The sequence below is a fragment of the Corythoichthys intestinalis genome, chromosome 1 (genome assembly GCF_030265065.1).
Source record: "Corythoichthys intestinalis isolate RoL2023-P3 chromosome 1, ASM3026506v1, whole genome shotgun sequence".
Lineage (NCBI taxonomy): Eukaryota > Metazoa > Chordata > Actinopteri > Syngnathiformes > Syngnathidae > Corythoichthys > Corythoichthys intestinalis.
The window spans coordinates 19,338,277-19,360,097 of NC_080395.1; the positions used below are offsets into that span (position 1 = coordinate 19,338,277).

A 21,821-nucleotide genomic window follows, 5' to 3' on the forward strand; every position below is an offset into this window, starting at 1 on the left:
CATGTGTGCGTCGCGGTGGTACCTGAGCGGACCTCCTCCTCCTCCAACCGAGTGGCGTGACAGTCAGCCGGCGTCCGGAGTAAACGAGTGCTGAAGCAGCAGCAGCAGCAGCAGCACCTGGAAACAACTGGGCTCGGGCTGCCGCCACTCTGTGACGTCATTGCGCCGTCCTGTGTGACGTCACACACACTTTATCGACGTTGAGGGATTTTGATTCTTCTCAGAAATATATATATTTTTTGATAAATAAGATTAAAGTTTATTTTTTTAGTTTTTTTTTTCAGAATCGTTTGATCATCGTTAACCTGTAAAATATTAAAAGATAACATTGACCGAAAATGTGCTTCATGTGATGCTCATTTGGTTTACCATATCCGGAAATATGATTTTTCGCATGTATTTTGATCAGTTCACCATTGAAAAATATTTTCTTGGCCTCTGATCTTCGTTTAAAATTTTGATTTCATTTGATAGAGTCCGTAAGAAAGAATATTATTGTGATTCTGATGTTATTTTAAATTCATAAGTGCAAATTCATTATAAGAAAACCCAATTTTATTGCCTTTAAAAAAGAAATGGCGATATCAAAATCAAGGCTTCACCTTGTCAAGAGTCAAGAATCTGCATTGGACAAGGTGATGATACTGGAACTTTGGTTTGGTGCTGTTCCAGTGAGATTTACACAGATGACTGCCTGAAGAAAACATCAAAATTCCCTCAGTCCTTGATGATATGGATTTGCATGTCAGGCAAAGACACTGGGGAGATGGCTGTGGTTAAATCTTCAATAAATGCACAAGTTTACATTGAAATTTTAGACAGCTTTCTTATCCCCTCAACTGAAAATATGTTTGTCATTTTCCAAGATGACAATGCATCATGCCACAGAGCTAAAACTGTTAAAGCATTCCTTGGAGAAAGAGTCATCCAGTCAATCTCATGGCCTACAAATAGCCCAGATCTCAACCCTATTGAAAACCTGTGGTGGAAATTGAAAAAATGGTCCACAGCAAGGCTCCGACCTGCAGGGATGATCTGGCAACTGCAATCAAAGAGAGTTGGCACCAAATTGATGAAGAATACTATTCAAGTCGATGCCGTAGAGACTGCAAGCTGTCATAAAATACTAGAGATGCGTTTTGTTATTTCTTTGTTTGTTTCTAATCATTCCATATTTTTTCCCTCAGAATGGATTCCATATATATTTCCCTGCACTTGCTCTATAAAAGTACATTTACTGACCACCACAATGTTCTTTATTAATTTCTTTTAGTGTTTCTGAATGCTAAAGAGTTGCACTTTTGAACTAATTCATTATTTTTTTCAAGCTTTCTATCTGAGTTTGTTCTACATGATAAAATGTCAGTGAGTGCTTTTCAGAGACTGGTGATTTTTGCTAGAGGTTGTATTAGGGTTTTCAACATAGAGCGCTGAAAATTGGTTGTAAGTCGATACCTTGTGCAAAACTGCACCAAAAGGTCTCTTGGACCCATATCCCTAACACAACAGGAAATGCATTAAATTGCATTGAATGTGGAAAAAATATGCAATTTTAGTCGAGTTACAGGGTGCAGATTTGAGACATTGGTGCCGCGGGAGTTAGTTGGATACTCCTCAAAATTGGGGAGTGTTCATGAGACACGAGATCTTAAGTTTTCAAAATGGTGAGTTTTCATTCACTGGCCTGATCTGGGTGGGGTTACGAAACAGGCTCCTGCTCAAAGGGAAAAAAATCAATTGACCTGAAACCTGCATCAGGCGAGCCTTATGATTTGTATTCCTGATGAAAAATATCGAGTTTTCGTTGAAGCAGAGGGGTCCAAACAGGAATGTGAAAATGACAGTCGCCATTTGTCTCACCACAAATTTTGAAGTCATAACTTGGGAGATCTACAACAAATCTGCACCAAATTTCCTGTGCTTGTTAAGAGTCGCACCCTGAAGGGTCCTGTAGTGGTCATTTGCATCAACACTGCAGTGCCAACTAGTGGCAACAGAAAGTCACTCATTTTACTTATTTACAGCTTCTTTCATGTTGGTCAGTGATTTTTTTGAGGGACTTAGGCAGCTCATACTGTAGAGCCATGAAATTTGGCACACTCGGTCGAATTGGTCCAATTAGAAGATTCAATATGGTTTTGAATAACACCGTGGCTGCACAGCTCGGTAGCGGCTCCTTTTTTGTGGGACCTTCTCCAATTGGGTTTTTTCACCTAGGTTTGTGAATATATTTCTCATCTCAGAGCACGTTAGTTTCGCATGAGATGATGTGAGGGGGACGATCTGCCACCACGCTGAGCTGCGTGCTGTCCGAGTCGCGCCAAATCGTGAGCAGAGGTGTCGCGTCCCATTGAGCAAACCAGGCAATTGCCTAGGGCCCCCAGTTAGCAGGGGCCCCCAGAGGGCCAACAGATTTAGCACAAGCAGCTTTACTGCACTGTCGCAGCAACAAGTGTAGGGAGCATTTCAATACCATGGAATCATTTGGCAGATTATTTAACGATTCTGTTATCAATCCCAATCAGCACTAACCATGTCACGTAGATTATACATGTTTAAGAAAGTCCAATCAGCTATTAACACCACATGATTGTTAAAAGAGTGACTCACAGAGTACTTTCTGGAAAGTCCTTGCCCAGCTGTTTTACGTTGATTTTCACAGGCCACCTCATTATTCATGTGACTACTTAAAGAATTGGTGATTAAAAAAAAAAAAAAAAAAAAAAAAAAAGTCTTTTAATGGGTCTATCGTATTCCTCGTCGGATACTCTAGAAGAAAAATATAACATGTATGCATCTAAAATAATCCTAAACGATTTTATTAGCAAATTTAATACTCCTTTTAGCAAGGTTCCTTGGGTATGCGTACGTTCCCATAGCAACCAGTCCTGTTATTGTCCTACGTCACAAGCGCCGCATATTCTGGGAGCGAGAATAGGCGTAAGGTGTGCATTTTGAGCAGAGGACGGCAACCTGTTAAAATGTGTGCATCCATGAACGAATGTAAGTACATCCATATGAGTCAGTGTAAAGTGCTTAGTTTTCGCCACTTTTATGGCCAAGATGACCGCACGTCCACGCAGCGCGCACTCGCGCCCCCCCCCCCCCCCACCTTTGTGTTCATTATACTGCGTGAGTATGTATGTGTGTCACGTGACTCAGAAGGGCCACATGTTGTTTGTTGCCTGGGGCCCCCGGGGACCCTTGCTACGCCTCTGATCGTGAGAGCCTGTTCATTCCTGCTTGCAGGCCTAGTTATTATTATTTTTTAAAATTATTATTCAATATAAATTAAAATAATTTTAAAAATTGTTACAAATTTTAAAAGTAAAACAGAACTGGTTACGGCCCTCCAATAACACTAGTTGATTTCTTTCACCCACTTTAATATTATTAAATAAAACATTTTTAAAAAATTGCCTGCCACTGACAACAATCGACATCCCAAATCATTTAAATTGGGAGGACTGGTGTAATCTTTCACTTCTCTTGACGGCACAAGACGACACGTTCCATCTATTTTGACGGGGAGCACCTAGCAGTTATCATTGTATGCTAGCTTCTCCCCGTCAAAATAGATTGGACGTCTAGCGCCGACAATATCACAGATAAATGAGTCCCCTACAAAGACCTAAATACAGAATTGTTTAGTTCAGTAGATAGTAGAAAAAAAAAAAGAGTAGAAAAAAACCCAGCAACAATTAAATATTGAAGTTACAAAAAAAAAAAAGATTACATTTTTTAATAACAAATTAGTAATAAATGATTATTTATTAAGTATTTAATGTATTTTTTTCTAAACTGTAATAAAAGTGAGATGAATTACAGTAGCTTAAAGTTTGATATTGCACAACAGAAATATTGTCTATAATATCACAATGAATATATAAACTATAATACATTGCAAATATTAATCTAATGGTTAAAATAAATTTAAAAAATATAAATAATTATGTTTTGACACAATTTAAAATTCAGAGTTTGGGGGAGGGGTGGTTACAAAGCTAATTAAAAGTTACAAACTATAATTAAAAAAAAAAAATTGACAAATTTGATCAAATGTACAAGAGTATTATCCTACACCGTGTTAACTTACAGATCCCTGTTGCTTTGGTGAGGAAAAGACAAGTAATTATAGTGGTCCTTCAATGGACACCCATAGTAATTATAAACCAAGTGCAAAGTGTCACAGGCAGCGCGAAAGATTGTGTTGGCACCCACTTATCAAGCTAAGACTATTTTGCACTCTTCAGGTCACTTTCCAGTCATCTTGTTTTTTTTTTTTTTTTTACAGAAGTGCTTAGTTTTATCACGGCGTGTCCGTTACAGTTGACAGTGTCGATAAAGTGGAAGGTAAAAATAACATACACTTAAGTTCACTCGCAGGTTGATGTGAAGTCAGCAAAGTTACTCACAATTACAGGAAGCGAGACCAACTTTTAGCCTTCACCAGAAAAAAAAAATTGTGACGTATCCACACTCATCATGAAAATGATTTATTTTTAGACACGTTTACTGTACACCTAACGACAGGAAAACTTCAATTTATTAGAGCTGAGAAAACGGGAGAAAAAAGTGCAAATGTCACAGTAGCTCAGAATTCACTAGGTTGGGGGTGGCTCACATTGACTTCAATGTAAAAAAAAAAAAAGGATTTGACTTGAAGCACAACGCTTGAAAACAATTGTACAATCGTAAACATTTGAAAATGTACAAAACAAAAACATCTGCTGACAACTAATGCTTATACTTCAGTGCCATTGACAGCAGCAGACATCCAAACCAATATTTACAAGTTTTACATTGTAGTAACATGGTATTAAAACGGTAATAACATGGTAATAAAACTGTATTAACGTCTAATTAAAGAAACAATAACAACAGCAATCCCATCAGTCATCAGTGTTCCAAATTAGTTGAACTTTTCAAATGTTTAAAGGAATTGGTTGCCGATTGCTAAACTGGCAGTGAAAACACATGTATCAGAGCGATAATGGTAATAGACGACGGTAATAGACATCCAATCATTTTGAACTAGGAGAGACTGGCAGTGAATAATCGTTGCCCACCCTCTCAGTCCAAATAGATTGGACTTCTATCGCCTTCAAACCAATATACGTATTACATTGTAATAACATAGTATTAAAATGGTAATAACATGGTAATAAAACAAATAACGTCAAATAAAAAACTAACAGCAATCATATCAGTCATCAATGATTCAAATTAGTTGAAGTGTTCAAATGTTCAAAGAAATTGGATGCCGTTTGCCGTCGATGGCGGTGAATGAGTTAACAATAGACAATTAACTAAACTGTCTGTGAATGCTCATGCATCTGAGCAATTGACGGTGATAGACGTCCAATCCATTTGGACCGGGAGGGTTGGCAGCGATCCCAGTCCAAATGGATTGGGCATCTATCGCTTTCAATGGCAGCCAATTAATTAATAAATCACGCTGTTATCCTCCATTTTACTTGAAATTTTGCAGAAACCAGTATTAACAACCACAAAAAATTTTTTCTTTATTGGCCTGTGACAATATTTCCCGAACCAGCAGTGCCATTAAAAAAAAAAAAAAAAAATCTAAAGTGCTACTTGAAAACTGTACACAATAAACATTCAAAATAAATCAAAGCTTGCTAAAGTCAAAAGCAGAAATGCTTTTTTTTTTTTTTTTTTTTTTTAATAATTTATTTTTATGTTTAACCAAACAGTCTAGCGAGAACACCAGTGCATAACCTTTTCTCTGTCTGCAAATAAAGCTTAATCATTTCTTTTTCCAGCTTACAGTCAAAAAACGTGAACAAAATCAACAAATTATACAACTAGATCCAGTCTAGGTGCTCTCAAAAGGGAGATTTCCAGGCCCCGGCCGGCTTGGACGCTTACATTACCTGAGTGACGATGGTATATTGTTCAAGTCATGAAGTTGGACAAAGAGGCTCCAAAGGTTCCTGACTCATGGTAGACTGTGACGCGGGCAAACGGCAAACCTTGGCGGGGGATTCTTTCATCCTCACTGCGTGCTTGCGCATCCAGTCCAGCATGAAAAACCTCAGCATCAGTAGGAAACCTGAAAGGAAAAAAAAAATGTTAGGTTCAGGGCACGTTATTAAATTAAAAACAAAAACATTTGACTGAAACTTTATCTGTTCTTTAGCCCTCCCAGTCAACATGAGTGCCCTACAACGACTAAAACTAAAATATAAAAAAAATTTTCATTTTTGTTTTTTCTGATTTTGGTGGGGTCAGATTTTAATTTTAATTTCGTTTTTTGGGGGTTGCAGTTTTTGTGGTTTTGTTGAACCAAAATACCTAGTTTTTGTTTTGTTTTGTGGTTTTTGTGTTTCTTGCAGTTGTTCCAATTTTGCCCAATTTTTTCCGCGTTTGGCATGTTTGTTGCTCATTGACCCCCTCCCAGTCTAGCGCCGTCAATGGTAGCCAATGGGGACGTGCCATCTTAGGCACACCCCGATTCAATTCAATTACGATTCAGGGTGCTATGATTCGATTATTGAACAATGATTACTATTAGGGTTGTTCCGATCATGTTTTTTTTGCTCCCGATCCGATCCCAATCGTTTTAGTTTGAGTATTTGCCGATCCCGATATTTCCCGATCCGATTGCTTTTTTTTTGCTCCCGATTCAATTCCAATCATTCCCGATAATTTTTCCCGATCATATACATTTTGGCAATGCATTAAGAAAAAAATGAATAAAACTCGGACGAATATATACATTCAACATACAGTACATAAGTACTGTATTTGATTATTATGGCAATAAATACTCAAGATGGCATTTACATTATTAACATTCTTTCTGTGAGAGGGATCCACGGATAGAAAGACTTGTGACTTTGTATATAGTGACTAAATATTGCCATCTAGTGTATTTGTTGAGCTTTCAGTAAATGATACTGTAGCCATGCCCAAATGCATGATGGGAAGTGGAACCATGACTGTGCGTAGTGCTACCAATTGATATATCTTCTCTGCGTTGGGAAATAACATAAGGTGTTAAGAAAAAGATCAATTGCTACCTTGCTTCCCCACATTGCTTCCCACGATATTTCTAATCTTAGGGGGAGGGATTGTAAGGCTTTAGCCAATTAAGAAAAGGCTCCAAAGGCTGCCAAAATTCACTCTACTCATTTTACGCTGCCTTTCATCTCTCTATATAGGTAAAATGGCGCCATTACAGATTGAGCGTGACAATGCGTGAGTGGGTCGTGCAGCGCATGCATTAAGTTAAATATTTTAACGTGATACATTTTTTAAAAAATTAATTACCGCTGTTATTGGGATAAATTTGATAACCCTACCTTAAGCCTAAACTAAAGACTCTGGATGAGTGTAACATATTATGTCTGTAACATTAAATACAATTAGAAAACAATCTAATTAAAATATATATATATATATTAAAAAAAGGCATGGCCGATATTTTTTTGCCGATTCAGATACTTTGAAAATGACGTGATCGGACCCGATTGATCGGCATCCCGATCGATCGGGACATCTCTAATTACTATATTGACGATGATCCAGTTTATCACGATTATCTATGCATCGTGCATTACTAATTAATAAAGTAGCCAAATAAATTTATGTCCTTTATTTAAAATATCCTAATGATTCAACAGGAATGATGGAAACATGCCTATACAACAAAAACCTTCCCTTAAACTCTTTTATTAAAAAAAACAAAAAAAAAACAAAAAAAAAATGCAAAAACATTAACCATTTTAAAGGCAGTACTTATTTCTCAACATGCCCAATGCCCATACAACACACAGTTGACCTTGAGATACTCTTTTTGACAAGAAGGTGCAAAAACATTAGTTGTTTCAAAGGCAGTACTTATTTTCCCAAAGAATACAATAAAATTTACACTGGTAAAATGAATTCCACATTTTCTGGAATTAAAGTGTCTTTAGAAATAAGCCTTTTTTTAATCAACATACTTTGTTTTCACAGATTTCTGTACTATTTCGCATGTTTGTCGTGTTACCGCTGTACTTAATCCTGGTTTTAAACGTTCTGCATCTGGAATAACTTATGTACACTACCAAACAACGCACAACTTGACATGGAAATGAAATCGCTGATTAGCATAGCACTCGACGCTAACTAGTAACATCTCAAAAACAACACCAATAAAGACTAAACAGTACTAGAGGGTTCGTGTACTCACCTCTGATAGACGGACACAGGACTTAGCAAAACACAAGGGACTTTTTCCAATTAACATGACTTGAACCTACTGCTGGACAACTTAAAGACAAGCAGCAACGAACCATATCTCTTCCCCTCGCGCTCTAAAAAATAACTTGCGCATATAGAGCGATCGCCTTGCCCCTGGCACTCACTGCCTGTCTCATACACAAATTTATTTTCCAGTCATTTGAAAAGGAGTAAATCTCTCGCTCAGCAACCGGCAGCTTACATCATAACGTTGTGTGTGCGTCCGTTAAAGGTGTCTGGGCGGCAGACGTGTTTTGAATTTCGTTCCGCTACGAGCGGCTGTCATAAAGTTATTAGGGAAAATCATTGTTTTTAAACATTTATGAATCGTAATCCAATCGTCTCGTGTCGAATCGCGATGCATCTAATAATCCATTTTTTTGCACTCCCTATGAATGCCCTACAATGACTTAAAGTAAAATATCAATTAAAATACCATTTTTTGGGTGATTTTTTTTTTTTTTTTTTGGTGAGGTTTTGTTTTTGCAGTTTTATGCATTTTTTTTTAGGGGGGTGCATTTTTTGTCTGTTTCCCCCCCCCCCCCCGAATGTTCAGGGGTTTTTTTGTACTTTGTACTTTTTTTTTTTTTTTTGCAGTTTGTCACGGTTTTGCCAATTTCCCGCAGTTTGGCGTTTTTCTTGTTCAATTGCCCCCCTCCCAGTCAAAAGGAATTGGATGTCTAGCACCGTCGATGGCAGCCAATGTGTGCCCTATTACGACTAAAACAAACCCAAATATCAAATAAATTACCAATTTTTTTTTTTTTTTTTTTTTTTTTTTTTTTTTTTTTTTTTTTGGTAGAGGGTCATTTTTTATGCGTGTATTTTTTCAGATTTGCCAATTGTTTTTCAGTTTTCACAGTTTTTTGTGGTTTTTTTGTTGTTGATTTTGAGTGCAGTATTTTTTGCGTTTTCCATTTTAAAAAATGTTTGGATTCATGGTTTTCAAGTGTTTAATTACGTTTTTGGCGATTTTTTTTTCTGGGTTTGGTGGGGGAGGGTTGCTTGTTTTTTGGGATGTATTCGTTCTGAGCAACGCTAAGACAGTATACAAAGAATATGACGACTAGATTTAACAACAACAATCACTAATGCTTGAGGAAATTAATCATTGGCAGCTATTCTCTCTGGCATTCCCTACCACCAGCGACCCCTGCTGACGGATTTCCGTCATTACAATGGAGAACTAATACTCATAACATGAGTTCTTGAGACTTTTTATAACGTGAAATACCTTGGAAAGAATTGAGGATGCAAGAGAGGAAGAGGAAAAAGTCAGAGAAAGGTCCAAAGTCGAAGAAAGCGAGACCCCAGGTGGTTCCGAAGAGACAGCTGAGTCCCCAGATGCTGAGGAAGGCCACGCGGTTGTTTCGCCATTCGTCCCGGTTGCGAATCTCCCGGTAGACTAGCATGAGCATCACCAAGCCCGCCGACACTAGCATTGCCAAAACGGTGGTGTTGGTGAGGTGGTGAGCCAGCAAAGCCGTGGGGTTGAGCTTCATCCAACACCTGGTTAAAGAAAATAACCAATCACTAAAGGGTTTAAATAGGTCATCTTGACTGATTCTGAAGGCCTTGAGCAGATTACATTGCTGTGGCAACAAAGATGCTGAAATCTGATTGGGCAAAAAAAGGCGAATGATTGCATACACTGCTTGAAGTAGCAAAGCCAAGATAAACGTTTTTGGGAATGATTCTCATAGATATATATTTTATTTTATTTGACTTTTTTTTAAATCGTAAATGTAAAATGTCTAAAATTTTAGTATTAATTCACTTTTATTTTTAAATTATGTCTTATTTTTAAGATACTTTATTATTCCATTATCATTATTGTTGTTAAATATCTCAGGCTGTTAGAGATAATAATATAGACAATAGATATATTCTATCCATAACACTTTTTTAAATTGCAAATGTAAAATATATTTCAGTATTGATTCATTTGTATTTCAAATTTATGATTTCTTAGTTATGTCAACTTTTTTGTTTTCATTTTATATTTGATTGCACTTTTTTTATTTTCAAATGTAACATGTTTTAAAATTTTAGTATTCATTCATCTTCATTTTTTTAATCTTTAATTTTTTTTTTTTTTTTTAAATATTCTTTTCTTTTACAAATATTTTTATATTGATGTTCAATATTTTTCTTATTCAGTGGTACCTCTACATACAAAGTTAATTCGTTTCCGGACCTTGTTTCTCAGTCAAAATGGTCGTATGTCGAGCAGGATTTTCTCATAGGAATACCGGTACATTATAAATCTGTTAATTCGTTCCACAGTCCAAAAACCTGCAATAAATCCTTCATAAATACTGCTGGTACTATTATGAATGGAAATTGCACATAGCAAAACAAATAAATCATAAATAAAAATTGGAATAATATAATAATAATTCCTGTAATAATGTAACAAATCAGGTTCTAATGTGGCGGACGTTTTTTTTGCTGTGCCTGAACGCACAGCATGGCTGACGTGACAGAGAGGGAGCGGTGAGCTTGAGTTTACTTTCGTTTTCAATGTTTACTTGAGAACACAGTCAACTGCGGTAGGCGTTTTTAGTTGGATAAGTTGTGAAATAAATGATAAAAACGTGACGAAGCTGGTGATTTTTTGGGCGATGTTACCACAATAATAATTGTCACCTTAACTTATAAATATGGCGAACGGTGGTCGGTGGACCGTGGAGATGTATTGTTGAGCCAGTTCACGGATGCGCACCCCACGCTCATATTTTTCTATAATTTGCATCATCATTTCAATTTTTCCTTTTTTCTTGTTTCGCCACCCGTACCAACCTTTTTGAAACCAGTGTTGATTTCTCACACAAGAAAATCCGCCGTGTGTTCGTCTGCGGTGCTGTCATGTCGTCGGATGTAGAAACAAATGGCGAGTCAAATTTTACGTCGCATGTTGAAAAGATCGTGTGTCGAAGCGATCGTATGTCGAGGTACCACTGTACTAATATTTCTATTTAAATCCAATTCCCAGCATTTTTTGCATTTTTTAAATTTGCAAATGTGATATATATTTAAATCAATTTTAGTAATTGTTCATCCGTATTTTTATTTTATTATTTTAAAATCATTTGAAATATTTTTATATTCTTTTGAGAACACTTTTATATAATTAGATAATACTTGTAATTTTGTATCTTTTAGTATCTATTTTTTGTATGTTTTTGTTAATTAACTCATAAACTGCCAATAATGGCAATAGATGTTTATGGCGCTGAAACATGATCATTTTGGAACGCCAAAGCTTACATCTTGAAGGGGTTCTCTTGGTCCTCACTTGGCACTACCTCCCTTAGGCCGTAGATGTCACCGACCCCCGCCAGGATGATGACGGGAACAGCGGGCAGGACTGAAATGCGATGACGGAGGGTTTCAAACATTATTCAACAATCTTACTGAACAGACACACTCACCGAAGCCGAGCAGGTTCCACACGCAGATGTTAGGAGCGGGTCTGAACACCACGTAGACCAGCCAGAATGTGTGAAATACTTCAATACCCATCCAGGAGAAGGCGCTGAGTAGGGCGTAATGAAGGCCAGCCCCCACCAGGACGCATAAATCCTGTCCTCCAGCGTTGGCCAGAATGCCAGTGAAGAAGAAGAGCAGGTGCAGAAACGTAAGAGACACGGCTAAACCCAAGTGGATAGGTGTGGCCGGATCCTTAGTTCGCCTGATAAGGAAAAGGAATTCGCAAACATTTCTTACAAAACACTTTTACCATCCTGTTTTAAAAACTAACCTTCTCCTGCAGAGGAAGACAATAAGTGCGATGCCGCTGATGAAAGAAACGGCGCAGCCCAGACATGTAATTGCAGTCAGAGCCACCAGGTGGCGCACAGGGCGAGGCTCCAGTTGCTGTTGCGAGATGAACGCTTGAGTACTCCAATATACAGAACGTGTAGGTCTCTACATTTGCATGTCTCACCACCAGTACTGTGAAGTAGGTCAGGTGATCGCAGAGGCATTCGGTATGTTTCGCTCCTTTCTGCTGCGTCCTGCAGCCCTCCTTCAACCACTTCACCTTCATGGGATCTACACGCACAAACGCAAGCAGAAAAAATGCACTTGCAGTTGACTTTTTAACTGATATCCGGATATTAGGGTTTCCCATACAGATAACAGATTGTGGCGCACCGCCACATAAAAATAAAAGCCGGGCAAAAAATCTTTTTTAAAAATTCCCATTTTTCATGTTATGAAGCAATTTCGCCGCAGCACGACATGGCGGGGCTTTCTGTCGCCGATGCAGCCACCACCACGACAGCTTCAAAAAATCCTTGGGGAAACCCTGCGATATTGTCCAGCTTCAAATATCTGATACCGATATCAAACCGATACCAATGTTTACGGTCGTGGACTAATAATGATTAATTGTGTTGTTATGCCCCACTGGATGCTTTAATAATGATGATGCTAACATAACAAATCCCAAGCATCTTAGTTTGGAGACATCTAGCGGTCAATAAGCATAACTGCTGTGCTAAGCTGTGACCAGCCCTTGTACAGAGGCAGTAGGCTTGTTCATTCACTTTGAAGGCAACAAGTATTTTTGCCCAAAACCAAGAATAAAAAACGATGTTGATATTATCCGATATCATTTTAAAATGCTTTTATATAATACTGTATCAGAAAAAAGGTAAATTTAAAAACTACTGCAATATTGACTTCATAAAAAAACTACAAATACATTAAAAATCATTGGGGGATATTAAAATACCATATTTTATGCGCTATAAAGCACATCGGAGTACAAGGCGCACCTTCTATGAATGGCTTATTTTAAAACTGTTTTAATATACAGTGGTACCTCGACATACAGTACAATCGCATCGACATACAATTCTTTCGACATACGATGTAAAATTTGACTCGTTATTTGTCTCGACATACGATGCGATACGAACATTTATGACAGTGTTTCATTGTTTTTCTGGAAGATGGACACATGGTGGATTTTCTTTTGAGAGAAATCAACATGGGTCCAAAGAAGGTTAGTGCAGGTGGTGAAAAAGGAAAAAGGTGAAGGTTACCAATGAAATTAAAGAAGGAAATGATCAAAAAAATATGAGCGTGGTGTGCGGGTGAGTGAATGTGAATGTGAGTGAGGTCCTCCGACCTCCGTTCGCCAGGGTAGGTGACAATAAAAACGCATTTTTAATTCTGATTTATTATTATTATTATTATTATCATTGGAACATCAGCAAGGAAGTCGCCAGCTTCGTAAAGTTTTCAATCATTTATTTCTGAACTTGTGCAACACAACACGGCTACTGTCCGCCGTAGCCGACGCCTACAACAACATAAAAAAAGTAAAAACTTCCCACTCTAATGCACCTTTTCTCTCTCTCATCAGTCACATGGTGCGTTCAGGAACAGCATGCAAAATACAACCTCCACATTAGAACCCGATTTGTTACATTATTATTATTATTTATCCGATTTGTATTCATAATTTATTTGTTTTGCTATGTGTAATTTTATCCGCAGTACCGTATTTTTCGGACTATAAGTCGCACCGGAGTATAAGTCGCACCAGCCATAAAATGCCCAACGAAGAGGAAAAAAACATATATAAGTCACACCGAAGTATAAGTCGCATTTGGGGGGTAATTTACTTGATAAAATCCAACACATAGAACAGATATGTCATCTTGAAAGGCAATTTAAATTAAAAATACAATAGAGAACAACATGCTGAATAAGTGTACAGTATGATAATGTTACATGATGCATGAACAACGAAATGCGAACGTGGCCGTATGTTAATGTAACATAGGTACTAAGAGTTATTCAGATAACTATAGCATAAAGAACATGCTAACAAGTTTACCAAATCATCAGTGTCACTCCAAAATACCAAAATAACATGTGAAATGATATAATAATGTGTTAATAATTTCACACATAAATTGCTCCAGAGTATAAGTCGCACCCCCAGCCAATCTAGGAAAAAAACTGCGACTTATAGTCCAAAAAATACAGTATTTATTCAGGATTTAGTGTAGGTTTTCGGGCTGTGGAACGAAATAATCGAATTACAATGTATTCTTATGGGAAAATCCAATTCAACATAAACCATTTCGACTTACAAACCAGGTCCTGGTACGAATAAAATACGTATGTAGAGGTACCACTGTATAGACCCCACTCACCTACGTCACAAAATGACGTGTCGCTGTATCCGGCCGCCATATTGTACCTATTTTTTAGACCTATTCTCATTGTTTTCAATTAGTCGTGCAAGTTATACAGCAATTCATGGAAGCCCCGGTGTTATCTGACGCCGTAAACTCATTGGATGCGTTGCATAAAAGGCGTTACGTGGAAAAGCTTCAGTTTATCCATTCGCCAGATTCGTATTTGATGCCTAAATCGATATTTTTCGACCCGCTGTCTTCGCCCTCTCTGCCTGACATCTGCTAGCCTGATATCTACAACTATCTTTTCCACAGAAACTCTGCCTATTCTCACGAAACTTTGAAAAACATTAAGAGCAGCACTCTAAGCAACATTAGCCTGTGTGATTTCTAAAATGGTGACAATCAAAAAAAAGAACAAAGTTGACTGCGATGGCCGACGCTTCAAGGATAGGTGGATATTGGACTATTTCTTCAATAAAACACGCAACAACGGTGTCTGCCTCATTTGCAAAGAGACAGTCGCTGTTTTCAAAGAGTTCGATGTGCGCGATAATAACAAGACACGCTGACATGTACGACAACATTACAGGAAAGATACGCAGCGAGAAATTATAGCAACTTGAAGCTAGCACAGCAGCAGTATTTCGCAAGAGCCCGAGTGTCGAAAGAGAACGCCACAAAGACGAGACTGTTGAAATTATGTATTAAAAAAATTAATAATAAAGCAAATGTGACACACAGAAGGGCTTGCTAACATTTCTTTAAATGTATTGTTCTACGTAAATCAGCCCAGGTAGCCCCCCACATTTTTACTACACCAAATCAGGCCCCCTTTGCAAAAAGTTTGGACACCCCTGTTTAACCGATGATCCGTAGACGAGGCAAGCTTCTTTCACTTGTTACCAACTAAATATTATTCAAAAAATAAAGATGGTGGAACAAACAAGCATCTTGAATTTGAAACTGTATGTTGTCGGCGATTAGCCTAGCAATGATCTTAATTGTGGTTGTCAGCCCCAAACCCTCTAAATATAGATTAAATGCATTTTACCAGATATAAAATGATTACTACATAATCTGTGGTAGTCGTTTGGAGCCCAGTTTTCTCGTCGAATTGCAGCAGTCCATCTCGCTCTACTCTCCGGGTCTCTCGGAATACAGTAAAACTTCCAAGTCTCTCCATCTATCTTCTCTGTTTTTGCAACTGACCGCCACACACTCCTTCACCATTTTGATTATTAATGTTAACGAGCAGAAAAACACGCCATAATAGGAGGAATTTGCGAAGCGGTAATGCATTAACATGACGAGTATACGGACAACATGGCGCGGGGGCGTGGCTGTGACGTCACGCGAGTAGGGTCTATAGGTCGCACTGCTGTATAACTAATAGTAGTACATGTGGTTGAGGTTGCGGTTTGCATCCACTAGATGGAACGGAAATAAAGGGAATGCCTTACATTGTGGAAAATATGACATAAAAATAGCAATTCAAAAAAATACATATAAAATTAAAAATAAAACATTTATCAAAAAAATTGGGAGTATTTTAATTGATCACCCCCTCAATTCAATACAGGTATTTGAGGGAATACAGTAAATGTGGTAACAATGTTTTCTCCTACCTTTCCTGGTGTCCCACGAGACACATGTCCTTGAACGTGTTTTCTGGAATGAAAGTGGGAAAAGCTTTTAGCGTTTATCATCATTCAAGCAGGCTCTACTTAATATGTCAATAACATCTGTTTTCAAGGTGAGAGAACAAAAAAAAAAAAAAAAAAAACCCACACACAACAACATAGTTTTACAGGAAAACAATTCCAGATTTAAACATATGTTTGATACTGTGTAGCCACAACAAACTCACTGGAATGACATCATGATGGAAGCCAATTCTGATAGGCTCTGGCAGGTTCTGGATGACTTCGTTCTCAATGGAGATTTCCACCACACTGTCAAGAACTTTTACCTCCTTGAGATCCTCCTTTAAGCCACACACATTCCACACCAACTCCACGTTACATTCAGATTTTTGATAGTGATCGTTTTATTGTAATGTCTTATCGCTGGGTCTCACCTGGAACATGGAGTTGTTTTTGAAGAAGGTGTAAACAACTTTACTGTTGTTCTTGGCAGCTTGCTTCAAAGCTGGGGGAAGGTGGATGGTGGTGGCAGACTCTGGCGTAACGCCTTCCACACTCTGGAGAAAGAATACGCAAATATTAGTAGCACCAACTATTGTATGATTGTATCATATTTAGGGCTGTCAAACGATTCAAATTTTTAATCGACTTAATCACAGCTTAAAAATTAATTAACCGTAATTAATCGCAATTCAAACCATCCATAAAATCTGCCATATTTTTCTGTAAATTATTGTTGGAATGGAAAGATAAGACACAAGACGGATATATACATTCCACATACTGTACATAAGTACTGTATTTGTTTATTATATCAATAAATTAACAAGATGGCCTAATATTATTAACATTCTGTTAAAGCGATCCATGGATAGAAAGACTTGTAGTTCTTAAAGGATAAATGTTAGTATATGCTATAGAAACTTTATATTAAAAAAAAAAACAACAACTAGTAGCTCTCCATTGTTGATGTCAATAATTACACAATGCTCATGGTGCTGAAACCCATAAAATCAGTCGCACCCAAGCGCCAGCAGAGGGCGACAAAACACCAAAAAACACAAATAACAAATGGAAATGACACTGTGCTGTCATTTTAATCTGAGCGGGGCATGTGCGTTAAATGCGTCAAATATTTTAACGTGATTAATTAAAAAATAATTACCGCCCGGAAACGCGATAATTTTGACAGCCCTAATCATATTATTAAAAAAAAATTTTTTTTTAAAGTTGTTTGCTGTCGTTGGTCCCTTCCAATCAAAATTAATCGGACATCTATCTCCATAAATGGCAGCTAATGAGTTAAATAAATATGCAAGTAGACATGTGCCGATCACTGGTTTCAAGTTATACCGTGGTATGAAAACGTCACAGTTTCAAAACCGCAAAAATTGTCCGTTATACCGTCCCTATGGTATTAGCTATTTTTTATCTCCCAAAAATGCAGGGAGAAAACCCTCGCTTGCAGCTGCAAGGCTCAGTCCTCCTCCACCGGTTGTTGCTCAGTGTCAGTGGGTCAACTGTGCAACACGATGACTAGAGGAGGTGAAACTCCTAAGCTTTTTACTCCCATCAAAGAAAACTGAATCGCTGGTATGGGAATACTTTGGCGACAGAAAAGTTACAGATGGCCACGGCTTAGAGGAGGAGGGCCAACCGACATGTAAAACATGTTTGCGGAGGGTGGCTACTGAGGAGGCAATACCTCCAATATGATTTTGCATTGATACAAAATTAAAATTTAGTCAACATAAACACTGTCATGAATGTTTCCCACCAGCTACGAGGGTTAACTCCAGGGTGTTTAGTGTGTCTAGCGGTGGTAAAATGTGTTTTTTTCTCTGGCAACTGTCTGTGTTGAGAAAGAGAGTGTTTAATGTAAACATGATCAGAGTCATACACACATGCTTTTTATGGAAAATAATTCAATTATCTTTGATCTGATGGTGATAATGTTGAGCTGTGGCTGTGGGTTTGCACTCACCTCAAGGACTGCATTTATTTTAATTTTATTTATATTATTTCAGTTATTTTTCATTATTTTTAAAATTTATTTTAACTTAACATTATTAAGTTCCAATTTGCTAGTACGTTTTGAAAAATAAAAATCCTGTTGTATGGGGGAAAAAAAGTTGTTTTTCAACTAAGATATTTCAAAGTAACACATTTTAGAGCTGTAATTGCAATACCATGTAACCTTGATATTTTTGCCTAAGATTATCATACCGTCAGAATCTCATACCGGCAAACACAATTATAATGAAGAAATCTGATAATAATTACAACTGAGAAGCTATATGTATGGTTATCAAAATAGTTGTTGAAAATTTGCTAATCGATTAGTTGTTGCTTAATTGTTGCACCTTTAGTCAATAATGTGGCCCAGTGTGAACAGGCCCAAATCTGATTTGGACACATGCTAAAAATCGTGAGAACAGTCAGCACTATGAATCAAATTTGAGGAGGAATTCGATTGGAATTAGATATGCCTGCAGTCTAAACGCCGCCTTCGTTTTTGACATGCAATTTAAACCTGAAGCTTGACATAAGATGGTAACAAAATGTCAACTTTCCTTTTGCTTTTAAATAGGCAAGCGAAATTATAGCCTGTAATATAATTTCCATCACCAGGTGGCACCATACGACAGAGTTGTACATAACTGGTTGAGGGCAAACAATGTGACTGAGCATATCGTCTGGCTTAGTACATCTTCTCTTCAATGTGTCAATTGACTTCTTGTCTGTTTGACTCACACTCGAGTCGATATTTACGCCATTGAAGTCATCCTTGAGCTCCACCTCCGAGCTGAGGGTGCAGAGAGGCTCTCCAGGAGTACGGTCAGCCCTAGGCAAACAAACACATACGTACGCAACATTGTCATTTAATCTGAGAACTATGATTTCCAAAGATTTTGTCACTACTAGCCAGGTTATTTTTGATATCTTTGTAACACAAACTTGAAACAGAGGGAAGAAATTACATGTTGACTTGAGCATGTCCATGGGTCCAATCTGGACAGAAGGTGGCTACAAAATATAAAAATAAGACTTAAAAATGTTGAACTTTAGAGGTTTTATTAATGATTAGCACACAACATCGACCGCATCTTACCGCATTTGACTTCGGTCCCAATAAACTTGTATGCTGTCAGGGTTTTTCGGGTGATGACATCGCCCTCCAGCCTCCCGTTTGCGATGCCATAAACAGCCTCGGGGGCGTTGGATGTGTACGACATGTACGTGCAACAGGAGTTGGGCGTGGCGCTGGGCCAACAAAGGGTGAGATTTCTTTTTCCCACCTGAGCAAAAACAACATAAGTGAGCTAACATCCGTTTCGACACTTCTTATTTTTGCTAAGGTCTGCCTCTGTTCATCATGCCTCTGCAGGCTACCGATGTCTCCAATTGTCCAAAAAACTTTAGTGGAATGAGTCATGGCCTCACGTGCGCTCGTGCATATGAAACTCGTTCCTTAGCACAATCTGGGTTGCCATAAAACCGCTCATTTACAAGTAAATGACCGGTTATCTGGCAACTTGTGTCGCCGAGTTTGACACACAAAACAACACAAAACAAGCGGCCAGATCTGTCACCTCGGTACCTACGAAACTTCGAGTATTGCAGAAAATGCAGTACCCTCACATTTTCAGAAGCTTAATGTTGCTTAAGCGCACTGAAACCCACGATTTTTGAGGGGACCAGAGTTCATTTGTTTGGTCCGAACTAGAGTTCGAATGCGGGTTCACATTTACATAATGAAGCGGACTATCTGAGAAGAAGATCTCTGGTCCATTTAAAACAGACCAAACAGTTCTAGTGTGAAAGCGGCCTTAGTATCGACTTGGTACCGAAGTATCGGTTTTCGTTACAACCCTACTGTCATCTCCAGCCCCTCTGGTCACCTGTAACTTCAGCTGATCCTGCAGTGGCTCCCAGTACAAACAGAAGTCAGTCACTCCGTCCTTGTTCAGTCCCCGGTGGTTGAGTACGTACACTCCAGAGCGCCTGCATTGCGCAGCGATCTGCCCGTGGACTGTCAGGGAGCTCTCGTTGGCCGCTACCCCGATCTGACCGCACCCGAGTGAGATGTTGAAGTTCAGGCTCAACGGGTATGCACCGTGCCGCCACGTGCCACAAAAGTGCAGGTTTCGGTCGCACGATACTACATGGACATATGATATAAAATGCAGAAGTTAACTCAACCTATCTAAAGGGTTCGTACTAGAGCTGTAATGATTATGCGAAAAATTTGAGTAACTCGATTTTATAAATTGATCGAGGAATTTTCTCCGCCTCGAGGAATCGTTTAATTTTGCCAGCTCTAAGCATGACTACTTTTTTAATGCGGCACAATGCACTGACGTGACGTGCGTTCAGGAAGAAGACAGAAGCGGCGGATATACAGTATTTTATTTCAACCATGCATGAATATAGAGGTAACGACGAAGAAGCCGACGAAGGTATAGAGAAAGTGGGCGAACACTGCTTCATGTCTTCACTGTAAAAAAGCGCTATGCAATACTCAATGCTGCAGTTCCACCGAGGGCACACCGTTTACTCCGAGAGAGGAGGAGCGATACACAGGACAAGGTAAAATTCAGTTAATGTAGGGTAAATAAATAATAGGGGTGTAACGGTACACAAAAATCTCGGTTCGGTACATACCTCGGTTTTGAGGTCATGGTTCGGTTCATTTTCGGTACAGTAAGGAAACAAAATGCAAAAAATAAATGTGCGAGTTGTTTATTACACACCTTTGTGCTTTCAACAATAGGAACATTAGCCTATACAAAGCTAGAATTCTGCTCAAAAAGTAGCGGGTACTTAAAGATAATCCAACAACAATTTGCCTTTCAGACCCCGCGTATTGGTCAGCTTTCTTTCTAAACGAAAGAACAAAAAAGAAGTCTTGTGCTAAAGAGAAAAGCAATCCCAAAGACAAATACTTTAACATGTATTTTACAAATGAAATGCCTCAATGAATCTTTTTTTTTCTTATGAACGGTTTTCAAAAGCTTTATTGGTGGATTTTCTCATGTTAAAGCGCCACACAGAAATTAATAAATTTAATTGTGTAAGCAGGATCTCTGTGTATTATTATTTAATTACAGGTGTTTTAGCTCATTTCAATTTATTTTATTTAAATGGGCTATTATTTATTTTATTATGTGTTTTTATTTTACAAATGTGATGTAGTATTCATTTATATTGTATATTTTGTGTTGTATAAGTTCCTATGTGAATATTAGTTCCTACTTGTTTTGTTATGGTTGGAGGGTTTTGTATTGAACACGGGGCCGTGTTGGTTATTATTATAGCAGAGAAGACAGCAGTAAATCAACAAAGACAAGTCAACTGTGCCCCGATCTACCACTCAAGAGATCTGATGGACTCAAAAAGTGGGTTACGATTGCATATTAGTTTGAAAATCGAACGGATCCCCCGTATTTTTATACGAGTGACTTCCGGTCTGCCCGATTCTAGCTACCGGTAATAGTATTGACGCAGGAGGGTCGCGTCTCACGTCAAATAATAAACTCTGCCGTTCTTTTCGCGTGCGTCGTGTTGAGCCGCTTCTGGGACGCGTCTAACACGCGGCCGCACTGCGAGTGGTGTGCATTGGCTGATTGACTTTAACACCCGTGTTTCACTGCGTTCTCGCGGCGGCCACATTGTCGCGTCGTTGACGTTTCTGGATTATACTGTCGTACCGTGTCGGTCCTCATTATAGTAGAGAAGACGGAGTAAATATAATCTACACAAA

General features: G+C 38.3%; 2 protein-coding genes across 3 annotated transcripts in view; both read right to left on the reverse strand.

The window, feature by feature from the left end:
* slc7a6 (solute carrier family 7 member 6) overlaps nucleotides 1–3,076 on the reverse strand; it is a 36,568-nt gene extending 33,492 nt beyond the window's left edge. The window contains exon 1 of one of the 2 annotated variants that reach the window (XM_057832729.1): nucleotides 23–3,076. In XM_057832729.1, the coding sequence (XP_057688712.1) occupies nucleotides 23–161 (139 nt within the window). In that variant the 5' untranslated portion in view covers nucleotides 162–3,076. The remainder of the gene's footprint in view (nucleotides 1–22) is intronic. The other variant, XM_057832744.1, reaches the window with a different exon arrangement.
* Nucleotides 3,077–4,483: 1,407 nt separating this feature from the next.
* The window catches only part of adgrg1 (adhesion G protein-coupled receptor G1), a 39,348-nt gene continuing 22,010 nt past the window's right edge, over nucleotides 4,484–21,821 (reverse strand). The window contains exons 3-15 of the mRNA XM_057832708.1: nucleotides 19,960–20,219; nucleotides 19,170–19,356; nucleotides 19,039–19,084; nucleotides 18,812–18,902; nucleotides 16,492–16,614; nucleotides 16,282–16,398; nucleotides 16,040–16,082; nucleotides 12,200–12,306; nucleotides 12,014–12,129; nucleotides 11,685–11,944; nucleotides 11,521–11,620; nucleotides 9,485–9,759; nucleotides 4,484–6,076 (exon numbers count right to left, since the gene is read on the reverse strand). Of these exons, the coding sequence (XP_057688691.1) occupies nucleotides 5,925–6,076; nucleotides 9,485–9,759; nucleotides 11,521–11,620; nucleotides 11,685–11,944; nucleotides 12,014–12,129; nucleotides 12,200–12,306; nucleotides 16,040–16,082; nucleotides 16,282–16,398; nucleotides 16,492–16,614; nucleotides 18,812–18,902; nucleotides 19,039–19,084; nucleotides 19,170–19,356; nucleotides 19,960–20,219 (1,877 nt within the window). The 3' untranslated portion in view covers nucleotides 4,484–5,924. The remainder of the gene's footprint in view (nucleotides 6,077–9,484; nucleotides 9,760–11,520; nucleotides 11,621–11,684; nucleotides 11,945–12,013; nucleotides 12,130–12,199; nucleotides 12,307–16,039; nucleotides 16,083–16,281; nucleotides 16,399–16,491; nucleotides 16,615–18,811; nucleotides 18,903–19,038; nucleotides 19,085–19,169; nucleotides 19,357–19,959; nucleotides 20,220–21,821) is intronic.